Here is a 15,402-nt window from a genome sequence, read left to right on the forward strand (position 1 = left end):
ATGACAATTTATTAAATCGTTTCGGGAATGGCCTCGTCTCCGTGGGAAGATCCTCTGTGCCAGATAATGTGATGGCAGGTAGTTGACATGAATAAATCCAAAGATTTACGCCCATTGGTGAATATGGTGTAATTTCAGAACGCAGTTCGGGGTGTTTCTTGATGTGGGTGTTCCCTGATATCAGGAAATGGCCATTGATACCCGTCAATGGTCAGTTTCGGTGTTATAAGACTGATGGTTTTTCGACACATAAATTGTTTACATAGCAGGTTAGGATAATTAACGTAGCAGGTTAGGTGAATTTGCGTCGCAGGTTAGGAGACTGAGGTTAAGAAAAGGGTTAGGCTTAGCTACAATGCAACAGCTGTTGTCCCCAATGCAAAAGAAAGGCCACAGACCAATGGCGAGCATCAATGGGTGTAGCTTGATATCAAGGAACGCCTTTATCAGAAAAGGCCCCTAATTGCAGCCTTCTCCCATTGGTTGAGAGAGAGGAATGTGATAATTGCCAGAGGGAGCCCATAGGTTAAACAGCAAGTGTGAGGAATGAGCAATATTTTGTCGTGCTTATAGGTTATTAGGTAAATAGGTGATTGGCATTTCGAACAGGGCTAATAGGAAAGCGGAGAATGAAATACTTTATGCTGATGACGATACGTTTGTCTTCACTCCCACTATGCCCGTAAAATAGTAAACAAAGTGAATTGTTATGCTGATGACGATACGTTTGTCTTCACTCCCACTATGCCCGTAAAATAGTAAACAAAGTGAATTGTTATGCTGATGATGATACGTTTGTCTTCACTCCCACTATGCCCGTAAAATAGTAAACAAAGTGAATTGTTATGCTGATGACGATACGTTTGTCTTCACTCCCACTAATGCCCGTAAAATAGTAAACAAAGTGAATTGTTATGCTGACTGGATGAAGTTAAACGAGCATTCAGACCCGCCATCCTGATTGGTCTTTCGTAAACTACATTACATTGTAATTATATCAATAACCCTAGCTCTAATCTTAACCCTTACCCCTTCCCTAACTCTAACCCCAATACATTGTACTTACAGCAGTAACCCTAGCCATAACTAGGGCTATTGCCGTGACTAACAGCATTGTAGCTAAGACCAAAGAGATGTGCATAGACTTCAGGAAGCGTACACCTACCTCTGCAACATCTATCATAGGTCAGAATATAGAAATTGTAGAGGAATAAACATGTATGGGTGTCCTCTTGGACAATAAGCTTCAGAGGAGTAAATGCACAGACCTGATCTAAAGAAAAGAGTCAACAGAGACTGTACTTTCTCAAAAAGCTGGGATCTTTTAATGTTAATTGTACTATACTGACTCTGTTTTACAAATCTTTCATTGAGAGTATTTTAACTTTTTGTATTGTTTGTTGGTTTGGCAATGCCACTGTCAGCCAGAGAAATATGGTGAGGATTATCACCACAGCAAGCAAGGTACTTGGAGTCAAACGGACAGGTCTGGATGAGATCTCAGGGCCCTCTGCAAGGCTCACAAAATCATTTTAGAGCCAAGCAACCCCCTGTACCTGGAATTTGAACTGCTCCCCTCTGGGCGCAGGTATAGGGCACCCCTCAGCAGGAAAAACAGAATGAGACAATCATTCGTGCCAGATGTGGTATCCCTCCTAAATAGCTCGGGCTAATATTCCTATTGACTCCGTAAGGCCAGCAGGCTAGTCTTTAAAAAATGTTTTATTTCTTTTATTGGTATGAAAGTTGTATTGTCAATTTTGTTTTGTATTTAAATGCCACTTTAAATGTGTACATGACACTGCAACAAAATTTCCCCATGGGGACAATAAAGGCAGTAAGTATTACCTCCACACTGCAACAAAATTTCCCCATGGGGACAATAAAGGCAGTAAGTATTACCTCCACACTGCAACAAAATTTCCCCATGGGGACAATAAAGGCAGTAAGTATTACCTCCACACCAGTGTTCACATGTCATGAAGGCAGTCAAAAATGTGTTGTTGTTCAGTGTGGTTTGTTTTGGCTTGCTTCTTGCCATTCTTTTGGGAAGGGTAGAAAAATGTTTTGTCTCCACTACAGAAGCCTACAAGTTCGCTCAACCCCTTCTCCAGCAGCTACTATTTCTCTCTGCAGAATCTGCACAGCGTCACATGACACATGCCATACAACTTTGCAACCAATCGGATTGATTTCCCCTGCTCTGTTACATCACTTGATGCTCTTTTCAAAGTGTGGAGAGGTACTCCCCTGTCTGTCTTACTTTTCCATGATCTAGGCATGCTGAAAGTAAAATAAAACATTTACCAAAACATCCAGTTTTAGTCAGGGTTAGTTGTAACATTTTTTCACAAGTTGTTACAACTAACCCTGACCCTTGCAGCCATTAGCTAGCTTCCATTTGAGCTAAATGTTAAAACTTTAGCATTGCTAACTTGCATCAAATATCTCTACACAGACTGATTATAAACATGATATAAGTTTGGTGAATGGAACTACAAAGCCATCACTAAAATACATTTTGTTAAAATAATTATTCTTACCTCAAAAATCAGATTTCTGTCAATAGAATTTGTTTATCACGGGGACACATTAATCTGCTTTACAAGGGGTGTAGCGCCTAACTGGCATATATAATCAGCGTGTGAGTTTCAAGTTTGGGGAAGAAAATGTTCACCTAAATGCACTTTCACAATAAAAACATTGCATGCATAATCGTATGTCACGCCCTGACCTTAGAGAGACGTTTTATTTCTCTATTTGGTTAGGTCAGGGTGTGATGTGGGGTGGGCATTCTATGTTTTGTATTTCTGTGTGTTTGGCCGAGTGTGGTGCCCAATCAGAGGCAGATGTCTATCGTTGTCTCTGATTGGGAATCATACTTAGGCAGCCTGTTTTGCCACCTTAGTTGTGGGTAGTTGTCTTTGTTACTGGCCTGTATAGCCCGAGGAAGTGGCATGGTCGTGGTTCTTGTTTGGTTGTTGGTGGCATTCTTAATAAAGGAAAAGAAATGTACGCTCACCACGCTGCACCTTGGTCCGGTCATTTCCCTGACGACGATCTTGACATTGTATTTGCGATCACTTTTGATAACGGTGTTTTCCCGCTAATGGAACATTCACGCTTATTGCCTAATGCCGTGCGCTCATTGGTGCGTGTATAACTTGAAGAAATAACCGAATAGTTTAGCAACATTTTAAGCTATGTTCTAATCTGTTGCGTCAGCTTGATTGTGTAAAATATTTTTTGATGCTAGTGGTTGTATTCATTTGGGATCGATCGCATCCCACAATTGTCCCAGACTATGTTTGGAATATTTATTTCTCGCACAGAATAGAATAGGTCAACTGTTGTACTATGGGGGATAGTAGATTGACATAGGCTAGTGCTCTTGCTGTTCATTAGGCCTACTCATCTTGATTACTGACAAAGTGAATGTGGTCAGTTCTTCAATATGCACCTCGGAATTGGATATTGGCGCGCGCAGTTGCGTCCCTGATGTGTCTGTCTTCACTTGTAGCCTGTGAGTGAGCGGTGCTTTGGATCACACAGCACTCAGGGAGGTTGGCTGCCAAAGGCATGGATTTTTTTAGGGTTTATTACGGCCACACAAAGGGGATGCCGTTGGTAAATTTCAGGCATAATCAACTGCTTCTCAAATTGTGAATGACAGCCTGTGCAAAAAAACTAAGCAGAACTCATGCCTTTCAAGCTACTTTTTTCAAATCATCATTAGTCACATCATGCAGCCTTACAATGTACTAAAAATCAAAACATATAGCCCAAGTTTGTAGAACAACTAAAGTTACATTACCTTTAAATTAAGCATATAAGGAGTACCTATTTCTTAATTGCTCAACACAGAATGTGCACATTCCTCATATTATTTAGAGAAAATATACCTTCTATTTTATTCAGCTTTGTTTAATTGTATTCTTCATACTATAAAATAATATAAAATAATGCCACAGAATTCTAAGCAAATCTTGTCTGCTAAATGAACTAGTGTAGCCCACAGCCATTTGGCATAGCCAGATCAGGACCTAACATAAGGACAACTCAGTATGCTATTCTGTTCTTCTGAAATGGACTACATTTCCTTCATATCATGCTGCTTTAGACCTGTCTAAAATAAATCATGGATTTATTGTGAAGGTGTAGACTATATTACATGGATTTATTAGACTTTTTAAATAGATGTTCCAAAGGTCTGCATCAGTGGCTTGTAGGCTATGTATGGAAGCCAGGAGATGCTAAATATGTTTATGTTAATTAACAGACAATTACCATGAGACCAAAAGTTATTTGCTTGACAATCACCGGCTAACAAAATGTTGTGTCCGCCACGGCCACAGCCCCAGCCATAACCCAAACCCAAACCTTTGCTTCATGTTCACACCCTGATCAAAACCTAACCCGAATCATCAGAATCTCATGTGTGTTATTCCAGTGTGTATGATGTGTAATGTGATGGTTTGTATTCTGTGTTTTCCTCAGGGGCAGTGCTGTGGCTCTGGAGACCTTAGGGTTCCCTACTGTACCCAACAGCCTGCGCTCCCAAACCCTGGAGAGGGACAGGTCCCCTACACCCAGCAGCAAGACCAGGAGGGTCAGGGTCAGCAACCCAACAAATACACACAATAACACAGTTTCATGCTCTCATAGGCTCCCGAGTGGTGCAGCGGTCTAAGGCACTGCATCTCACTGCTAGAGGCATCACTACAGACCCTGGTTTGATTCCAGGCTGTATCACAACCGGCCATGATTGGGAGTCCCATAGGGCGGAGCACAATTGGCCCAGTGTCTTCCGGGTTAGGGTTTGGCCAGGGTAGACCGTCATTATAAATAAGAATTGGTTCTTAACTGACTTGCCTAGTTAAATATAGGTTAAATAAACACAAACACGCTCATAGAATATGTGATTTTTAACACACCTCTGTGTGTGTGTCTGTATATGTGTGTGTAGCCGGACGGAGCAGAGAGCGTGGCTAGTTTCCACTCCAGCGACAGCGTCTTTGACAAGATGGCCGAAACCGTCACCAGGCATGGCAGGATGGAGCCTGGTACCGCCACCCCCACCATCGCTGTCTCCAGGGCCTCCGTGTCTTCAGGTATCATCATGACAACACAGTCCTCCACCATGTGTGTATGTGAACACCTATAGAGAGAGACAGGAATCTCTCTGTTTCACAAACCCCAAATAACAAATTAAATTACTTGTTTCCTGAGATTTAATCTGATAGGGGAGCATAAAGAAGATGAAGATGAAGCCTTTAATATCATAGTTTTTATGGAGGTGTTTCAGAAGGTTAGGAGGTGTTCTATTAGATTGGGAGCTTTGGAGCCAAGTCCTTCGATCGTCAGGGAGGGTTGTAAGCACTTTTATGTTGCTCTCACTCTCTCTCTCTCTCTCTCTTTCTCTCTCTCTCTCTCTCTCTCTCTCTCGCACTCCTCTCTTCCTCTTTCTCTCACTCTCTCACTCCTCTCTTCCTCTTTTTCTCTCTCGATTGCTCTTTTACGCTCACACACACTCTCCTTTTCTTGTTTCTCATTGTCTCCCTCTCTACGTTTCCTCTCTCCTCCCTTTCTCTATTTCCCCCTTTCTCTACTCAGACACCTTTCTCATCTCATCCAGTAACAGCCGGCTGTTGTAGCAGCATATGGCGCTCTGTCACATATTAGCATTTCATAACAACTCCAATTAGTGTCATTAAGCATGGCTGTGACAGTACTGAGGAGAACTGTTTCTATGTGTGGCTGTGGGAAGGTAATACCTTGTCACTCCCTCCTCTCATCTCTCTCTTTCTCTAGATCGTAGTCGTTCTGAGGTGGACCTGTCTGTTCCTGGTTCTGCCAGTGATGAGGCCCTCAGTCTGAGGAGCCACTCTGTCCCTGGGCTCAATGAACCGGTACGTACGTACGTACAGACAGACAGACAGACAGACAGACAGACAGACAGACAGACAGACAGACAGCATTTGGATGATCCAGAAGAAGATTGGGAGAATGTCATATGGTCAGATGAAACCAAAATATAACTTTTTGGTAAAAACAACTCGTCGTGTTTGGAGGACAAAGAATGCAGAGTTGCATCCAAAGAACACCATACCTACTGTGAAGCATGGGGGTGGAAACATCATGCTTTGGGGCTGTTTTTCTGCAAAGGGACCAGGACGACTGATCCGTGTAAAGGAAAGAATGAATGGGGCCATGTATCGTGAGATTTTAAGTGAAAACCTCCTTCCATCAGCAAGGGCATTGAAGATGAAACGTGGCTGGGTCTTTCAGCATGACAATGATCACAAACACACCACCCGGGCAACGAAGGAGTGGCTTCGTAAGAAGCATTTCAAGGTCCTGGAGTGGACTAGCCAGTCTCCAGATCTCAACCCCATAGAAAATCTTTGGAGGGAGTTGAAAGTCCGTGTTGCCCAGCAACAGCCCCAAAACATCACTGCTCTAGAGGAGATCTGCATGGAGGAATGGGCCAAAATACCAGCAAGTGTGTGTGAAAACCTTGTGAAGACTTACAGAAAACGCTTGACCTCTGTCATTTCCAACAAAGAGTATATAACAAAGTATTGCGATAAAGTTTTGTTATTGACCAAATACTTATTTTCCACCATAATTTGCAAATAAATTCATTAAAAATCCTACAATGTGATTTCTTTTCTCATTTTGTCTGTCACAGTTGAAGTGTACCTATGATGAAAATTACAGGCCTCTCTCATCTTTTTAAGTGGGAGAACCTGCACAATTGGTGGCTGACTAAATACTTTTTGCCCCACTGTATATATATATATATATATACATAAGATGGAAAAGAGTAAATAGCCATTTCAATATAATAGATTTAGCCTGTGGTAACTTGTGGAATAGATACTGGCTGGAATGCGGTTTTAACCAATCAACATCCAGGATTAGACCCACCCGTTGTATAATGAGGATTATAAACTGGGTGGTTCAAGCCCTGAATGCTGATTGGCTGACAGCCGTGGTACACTATATATACAAAAGTATGTGGACTCCACTTCAAATTAGTGGACTCGGCTATGTCAGACACACCCGTTGATGACAGGTGTATAAAATCGAGCACATAGCCATGCATCTCCATAGACAAACATTGGCAGTAGAATGGCCTTACTGAAGAGCTGTGACTTTCAAGGTGGCACCGTCATAGGATGCCACCTTTCCAACAAGTCAGTTAGTCAAATTTTTGCCCTGCTAGAGCTGCCCTGGTGAACTGTAAGTGCTGTTAGTGTGAAGTGGAAATGTCTAGCAGCAACAACGCGTGAAGTGCTAAGCCACACAAGCTCGGAGAACGGGACCGCAGAGTGCTGCAGCGCGTAGTGCGTAAAAATTGTCTGTCCTCGGTTGCAACACTCACTACTGAGTTCCAAACTGCTTCTGGAAGCAATGACAGCACAATAACTGTTTGTTGGGAGCTTCATGAAATGGGTTTCCAAGGCCGAGCAGCCACACACAAGCCTAAGATCACCTTGCGCAATGCCAAGCGTCGGCTGGAGTGGTGTAAAGCTCGCTGCCATTGAACTCTGGAGCAGTGGAAAGAGGTTCTCTGGAGTGATGAATCACTCTTCACCATCTGGCACTCCGATGGACAAATCTGGGTTTGGAGAACACTACCAGGAGAACACTACCTGCCCGAATGCTACCTGCCCGGGCTGTTTTTCATGGTTCGGGCTAGGCCCCTTATTTCCAGTGAAGAGAAATATTAATGCTACATCATACAATGACATTCTAGACGATTCTGTGCTTCCAACTTTGTGCCAACAGTTTGGGGACGGCCCTTTCCTGTTTCAACATGACAATGCCGCCGTGCACAAAGTGAGGTCCATACAGAAATGGATTGTCAAGATTGGTGTGGAAGAACATGACTGGCCTGCACAGAGCCCTGACCTCAACCCCATCGAACACCTTTGGGATGAATTGGAACGCTGACTGCGAGCCAGGCCTAATCGCCCAACATCAGTGCCCAACCTCACTAATGCTCCTGTGGCTGAATGGAAGCAAGATTTTGGAATGAGATGTTCGACGAGCAATTGTCACATACTTTTAGCCATGCAGTGTGCTTCCAGACACAAATGAGAGAACACCTCACTCTGACCATTTTAGAGTCCCCCTATCAGAGCTGGTTAGGCTGTTACATGTTATCTAAAGCGTTCGTGATGAACTATTACTTTCTTTACCTACATTTATTGAATCCGGTCATATTCAGCAGGTGTTGCACGTTCCTAAATGAATCTGTTATTTTGCCAGAGTGAATTTGTGAATGCAAGAGATATGCTAACTGGACAAAAGTCATTCAAGCTAACCAAATGAGACCTGCATCTCAAGCTGTATATAGCCACCGAAAAACAATATGAGGGGGAAAAGTCAGTCCTTCACCCACTTCTCCAATGACATGACATCCTCCTAGCAGCTAGCTAGCTATCTAGCTCAAATTAGGCTCCGTGTTTTTAGCTTGATACATAAATAGATACGCTAGCCTATGAGCCGTGTTATGGCTGATTTGTGATCATTGCCCTTGCTAGTTTGATTGTGTTGACATTGCCAGCCTTAGTTACATTCGTCCGTTTTTGTCCAAAATATTGAATCATTGAAACTGAAACAGTGCATCCTGAATGGAGGCAGAAAACAATGTCCCAGGCCAGCTGTTATTTACCACCTAGAAGCAATATTTTTTTAACTACCAAGAAATGTATTGGTGAATTATGTTAATCATGCACTGAAGTGCATCAGTCTGTTCCGCCAGAATGTTGAGTCAAATGTAACCTATTTTAATAAAATCTCTTATAAAGTTGTTTTTGGTTAGCTAGCAAGAACTTGAACGACTTTGGTCCAGTTAGCATATCTCTTGCGTTCGCAAATTCACTCTGGCTGTCTACTCTGATTTCAGAGCACTCTCGTCTGTGTGCCAGAGTGCAGAATAACTGATGAATTTAGGAAAGCGCAACACTCGCTGAATATGACCGGTTTCAGTAAACATAGGGGAAAAAAAGTAAGAATTAATCAAGAACGCTCTAAACTGGGAATATTTTATTTTTGACTCTGACAGTGTTAAATGTAACACTGGGTCAGTGTCTATACATGCCCACACGTTTGAGGGTTAAATTAACACTGTGCTTATTGCTGACGCTGTTATAATTTGTCAGTGTTAGGGAATTAACATATTCAGTGTTATGCAATAACACCATTGGTGCAAACTGTACACACTTCCTAGTGTTAAAATACTATATGAGGTGCTATCGCATAACACTGAAAGTGTTAATTCCCTAACACTGACAAAGTGTAACAGTGTCAGCACTAAGCACAGTGGTAATTTAACACTCAAAGGTGTGGACCCGTATAAACACTGAAAAAACACTGAAAAACACAAAATTTAACCCTCACAGTGTTGATTTAACACTGGAGAATTTGCTCCATACAGAAAGTGCACAGCACAGTACAGTGGACGTCCTCTAATCCAGGGTCTCCCAAACTCGGTCTTGCCCCCCCCCCTCCCCCCTGGGTGCACATTTTGGGTTTTGCCCTAGTGCTACACAGCTGATTACAATAATCAAATCTTGACGATGAGTTTGTTATTTTGCTAGTGCAAAAACCAAAACGTGCACCTAGGGGGGTTTGGGAAACCCTGCTCTAATCTATACATCCTATCCATATCAAGTCTGGTCTGATTAACACAACTGTATGAATGAGATATGAGCTTCAATAAGGATCCCAATTAGGAGTTAATTAGTGAGTGTAGGCTCACATCAACACCTGCTCAGTAGCAGGGCTGGGGAGCAGGGCTGAAGGCTGTGTGGTGAAGCAGGTAAAGATTTTAACCACTGGCTTAGGGTCACTACTCCTCTGTATTTACTGTAAGTGTGCATTTGAATAAACAGTCTGATCTGTTTACACGTGTGAGTACACACACTCACACACGTGCACGGACACTTGCAAAGATCTCAAAGACAGCATGTGCGATGAGTGGGTCATCTAATTAACATACTCTGTCCTGACCTGTCTGATTGAATTTAAAGTTGCCACTGGAAACAGACTGATACGATAGGTTGACACTGTGTGGCCTCCTTACTGAGAATGTACATGGAGATTTAATGGGCTGATGTCTCCTCTGATAGTTTATGTGTTCCACAGGAGTTGAATAATGCTGAGAAAGACGAGGACATCGATACTCTGATGTCGGCACACAGCAAGGCCACCAGCCGACGCGTGAGCAACGCTATGTCCACGGTAATACCCTGCGGTATCATTAACACACAACACTCAAAACAATTACTCTGTCCTTCTCTGGCACACACACACACACACACACACACACACACACACACACACACACACACACACACACACAGAAAGGGCCCAAGAAGAGGGATGAGTGTGAACAGTGTCAAAGGGCCAGTGGGCTGAGGAACAGCAGAGCAGTGTCACAAACACACTTCACAGCAGAGCTCACATAAAGACACAGCACTTGTTGGAGCCAGGCCCATTAGTCTGAACTCACAGGTTTTTTGTTATATACTGTATATATAGCATATGTACACTACCGGCCGAACGTTTTAGAACACCTACTCATTCAAGGGTTTTTCTTTATTTTGACTCTTTTCTACATTGTACAATAATAGTGAATACAAAACTATGAAATAACACATGTGGAATCATGTAGTAACCAAAAAAAGTGTTAACCAAATCAAATTTGAGAGTCATTCCTCAAATAGCCACCCTTTGCCTTGATGATGATAAAGATCATCAAGGACAACAACAACCACCCGAGCCACTGCCTGTTCACCCCGCTATCATCCAGAAGGCGAGGTCAGTACAGGTGCATCAAAGCTGGGACCGAGAGACTGAAAAACAGCTTCTATCTCAAGGCCATCAGACTGTTAAACAGCCACCACTAACATTGAGTGGCTGCTGCCAACACACTGACACTGACTCAACTCCAGCCACTTTAATAATGGGAATTGATGGGAAATTATGTAAAATATATCACTAGCCACTTTAAACAATGCTACCTAATATAATGTTTACATACCCTACATTACTCATCTCATATGTATACGTATATACTGTACTCTATATCATCTACTGCATCTTTATGTAATACATGTATCACTAGCCACTTTAACTATGCCACTTTGTTTACATACTCATCTCATATGTATATACTGTACTCAATACCATCTACTGTATCTTGCCTATGCCGCTCTGTACCATCACTCATTCATATATCTTTATGTACATATTCTTTATCCCCTTACACTTGTGTCTATAAGGTAGTAGTTTTGGAATTGTTAGCTAGATTACTTGTTGGTTATTACTGCATTGTCGGAACTAGAAGCACAAGCATTTCGCTACACTCGCATTAACATCTGCTAACCATGTGTATGTGACAAATAAAATTTGATTTGATTTGACAGCTTTGCACACTCTTAGCATTCTCTCAACCAGCTTGTATGATGTATTTCAATTAACAGGTGTGCCTTCTTAAAAGTTAATTTGTGGAATTTATTTCCTTCTTAATGCATTTTAACCAATCACTTGTGTTGTGACAAGGTAAAGGGGTATACAGAAGATCACCCCATTCCGTAAAAGACCAAGTCCATATTATGGCAAGAACAGCTCAAATAAGCAAAGAGAAACGACAGTCCATCATTACTTTAAGACATGAAGGTCAGTCAATATGGAACATTTCAAGAACTTTGAAATTTTCTTCAAGTGCAGTCGCAAAAACCATCAAGCACTATGATGAAACTGTCTCTCATGAGGACCACCACAGGAAAGGAAGACCCAGAGTTACCTCTGCTGCAGAGGATAAGTTCATTAGTTACCAGCCTCAGAAATTGCAGCCCAAGTAAATGCTTCAGAGTTCAAGTAACAGACACATTTCAACATCAACTGTTCAGAGGAGACTGTGTGAATCAGGTCTTCATGGTCGACTTGCTGCAAAGAAACCACTACTAAAAGACACCTATGAGAAGAAGAGACTTGCTTGGGCCAAGAAACACGAGTAATGGACATTAGACTCGTGGAAATCTGTCCTCTGATCTGGAGTCCAAATGTGAGATTTTTGGTTCCAACCGATGTGTCTTTGTGAGACGCAGAATAGTTGAACGGTTGATCTCCGCATGTGTATTTCCCACTGTAAAGCATGGAGGAGGAGGTGTTATGATGTGGGGGGTGCTTTGCTGTGATTGATTTAGAATTCAAGGTAGCCCATTGATTAGAGTGTTGGCAAGGTACAAATCTGTCGTTCTGCCCCTGAACAATGCAGTTAACCCACTGTTCCCCAGTAGGCTGTCATTGTAAATAAGAATTTGTTCTTAACTGACTTGCCTAGGTAAATAAAGGTTACAACCAGCATGGCTATCTCAGCAATACACCATCCCATCTGGTTTGGGCTTAGTGGGACTATTATTTGTTTTTCATCAGGACAATGACCCAACACACCTCCAGGATGTGTAAGGGCTATTTGACCAAGAAGAAGAGTGATTGAGTGCTGCATCAGATGACCTGGCCTCCACAATCCCCTGACCTCAACCAAATTGAGATGATTTGGGATGAGTCGGACCGCAGAGTGAAGGAAATAGAGCCAACAAGTGCTCCTTCAAGACTGTTGGAAAAGCATTCCAGGTGAAGCTGTTTGAGAGAATGCCAAGAGTTTGCAAAGCTCTCATCAAGGCAAAGGGTGGCTATTTGAAGAATCTCAAATAGAAAATATATTTTGATTTGTTTAACACTTGCTTGGTCACTACATGATTCCATGTGTTATTTCATAGTTTTGATGTCTTCATTATTAATCTACAATGTATAAAATCGTAAAAATAAAAACCCTTGAACGAGTAGATGTTCTAAAACTTTGGACCGGTAGTGTATGTATGCCTGGCTTCACAATATTTACATTTATTTTCTCATAACACATTTTGCCACCGAGATAATAAAGGACACGATTGGTTGATTCTTTTCAATACCGGCTTAATATACATCACTTAAAGTATAAGGACATACACAGCAAATTCTTCAGTGTTAGATCAACACAGAGAGTGTCACTTTTAACACTGGTCCAGTGTCTATACAGGTCCACACTTTTCAGTGTTGAAGGTCATGCACAATCAAAATGTTTTTCATGAAACTGGATGATATTTGAAGTAAACCAGATTTGGTTTAACACTGCTTATTAACACCAACACTGGGGTTCTTTTACACCAATACGTGTTAATGTAACAATAACAGAGTTCATTTAACACCTGAATCAACACAATAAATGTTACACTGAAAAATCAACACTAGGTTACACTAACCAATTATCTATGTACTGTCATTGCTGGCTTATCTACGTATTTACGCCACTGAAACCCCCTCAGTGTTATTCTGAGACATTGCTATGTTAACAAGAGACACGCATCCCCTGCCTGTCTGACATTTATGATTTCACCCCAGACATGGTTAACAGCATTAATTCTGGCAGTGGGATCTGCTCTCAATAACAGCAGAGGTGGAGAGCCATGATTAAGGAGATTATTCAGATGAATGGTGACTGGCTTCTGTGAATCTCCCTACTCGAAAATGTATGAATAGAACACAATGTTTGATGGCTGTACTAGGGATAGATCGGGGTGGATGAGGGAAACACACACACATACACACACAAAATAGATATCTACAGCAACAATTATTTCTATAATGTGCCCGAAATGGCGCTGCGGTCTAAGGCACTGCATCTCAGTGCAAGTGGTGTCACTGTAGTCCCTGGTTCAAATCCAGGCTGCATCACTTCTGGCTGTGATTGGGAGTCCCATAGGGCCGTGCACAATTGGCACAGTATTGTCCGGGGTAGGCTGTCATTGTGAATAAGAATATGTTCTTAACTGACTTGCCTAGTTAAATAAATAAACCATAACTGAGGCCCAGAAAGGCTGCTTCTCATTGTATCCACTGCTCTACCTGGACCTGTTCCTTTGGGCCAAGCACCTGTAGTTGCCTTTGATATTTACTGGTGTTGTCAGCCTGCTTTGTCCATCCCTGTTTATTCATGTTATCCCCGGAGGAGATCAAATCAGTTCCTACTTCATCTGATAAACACCATGGCAACCCTGCTAGATTCTGTTTTGTCACAGCATCTGGTGATGGGGTGTCTGGAGTTTCTGCTCTTGTACTTAGGGTCTTTCCTCTTGTCTCTGTCCTATTTACACTTTCACATGTATCACCTCTCTTCCCTCCTCTCTCCGTCTCCTCGTCCCACTGCTGGCTCTGGGTCTATTCTTCTTCTGGCTGCTAGTCTTCTACTCCTGGATCAGAGAGGAAATGGGGCTACCTCAGTCTCCCTGGCGACTCGGACGCAGAGACTGTGAGTCCTTGCCTCCTTGTGTGTGCATGCTTGCATGTGTGCGTCCCACTTATTGTGAATATATTTCCACCAAGCTGTGCCGCTCTGCTCCAATCGCTGCCACTCATACGGGCTCCTTCTATGACATGAATTAGATCATCATTAGGATATTACATTCACCTGCCAGATACATCTCACATCAAATGACGCAATCTGTCCATTCTGCATTTTTACCTTCAGAAAGACTAAAGGCTATCTAGGCCTACATCTGTCTTACTCTCTCCTCCTTTTCCCTCTACTTCTTTTTAAAGTTCCCCCCTGCTCTGACTGTCCTCTTCTCTCACCCTCATCTGTTCTGATTCTCTACCCCAATCCTCTACTTCTCTTTTCTCCATTCTGTTCTTTTCCTCTCCCATTTCCCCCTTCTATTACACTATTGTACTAATTTTGCTGTCTCGTACCCCTCACTTGCTCTCTCACTACCCATCTTCTCTATTCTATCTACCCTTTCTCCCCTTCTCTTGCCCCCTCTCCCCTCCTCTTCCCCTCACAGAGCAGTCTGAACAGTATGATGAGTATGTACAGTGAGACCGGTGACTATGGCAACGCCAATGTGAGTGGGGAGCTGCTGTTGAACATCAGCTACAGCTATAAGACAGGCGCTCTCAATGTCCTGGTGAAGGAGTGTCGCAACCTGGCCACTGGGGATGAGAGGAAGCAACGCACAGACGCGTAAGGGCACACACACACTGAAGAACCTACACTCTAAGAAGAAAAGGTGCTATCTAGAACCAAAAAAGGGTTCTTTGGCTGTCCCGACAGGAGAACCCTTTAAAGAACCCTTTTTGGTTCCAGGTAGAACCCTTTTGGTTCCTAGTAGAACCCTTTTGGGTTCCATGTAGATTCCTTTCCACAGATGGTTCTACATAGAACCAAATAGAGCCAAAAAGAGTCTTACATGGTACCAAAAAAGGTTATCCTATGGGGACAGCCACAGAACCCTTTTGGAAACCTTATTCTAAAGAGTGTATGCTTACACAAACACTACATTATCA

General features: G+C 42.5%; 1 protein-coding gene across 3 annotated transcripts in view; it reads left to right on the top strand.

The window, feature by feature from the left end:
- LOC110502003 (synaptotagmin-like protein 5) overlaps window positions 1-15,402 on the top strand; it is a 66,375-nt gene that overhangs the window by 46,704 nt on the left and 4,269 nt on the right. For 2 of the 3 annotated variants that reach the window (XM_021579888.2, XM_021579887.2), the window contains 6 exons: window positions 4,498-4,615; window positions 4,967-5,111; window positions 5,812-5,909; window positions 10,159-10,254; window positions 14,300-14,368; window positions 14,901-15,079. In XM_021579888.2, the coding sequence (XP_021435563.2) occupies window positions 4,498-4,615; window positions 4,967-5,111; window positions 5,812-5,909; window positions 10,159-10,254; window positions 14,300-14,368; window positions 14,901-15,079 (705 nt within the window). The remainder of the gene's footprint in view (window positions 1-4,497; window positions 4,616-4,966; window positions 5,112-5,811; window positions 5,910-10,158; window positions 10,255-14,299; window positions 14,369-14,900; window positions 15,080-15,402) is intronic. The other variant, XM_021579889.2, reaches the window with a different exon arrangement.

This window comes from Oncorhynchus mykiss, chromosome 22 (assembly GCF_013265735.2).
Source record: "Oncorhynchus mykiss isolate Arlee chromosome 22, USDA_OmykA_1.1, whole genome shotgun sequence".
Classification (NCBI taxonomy): Eukaryota; Metazoa; Chordata; class Actinopteri; order Salmoniformes; family Salmonidae; genus Oncorhynchus; species Oncorhynchus mykiss.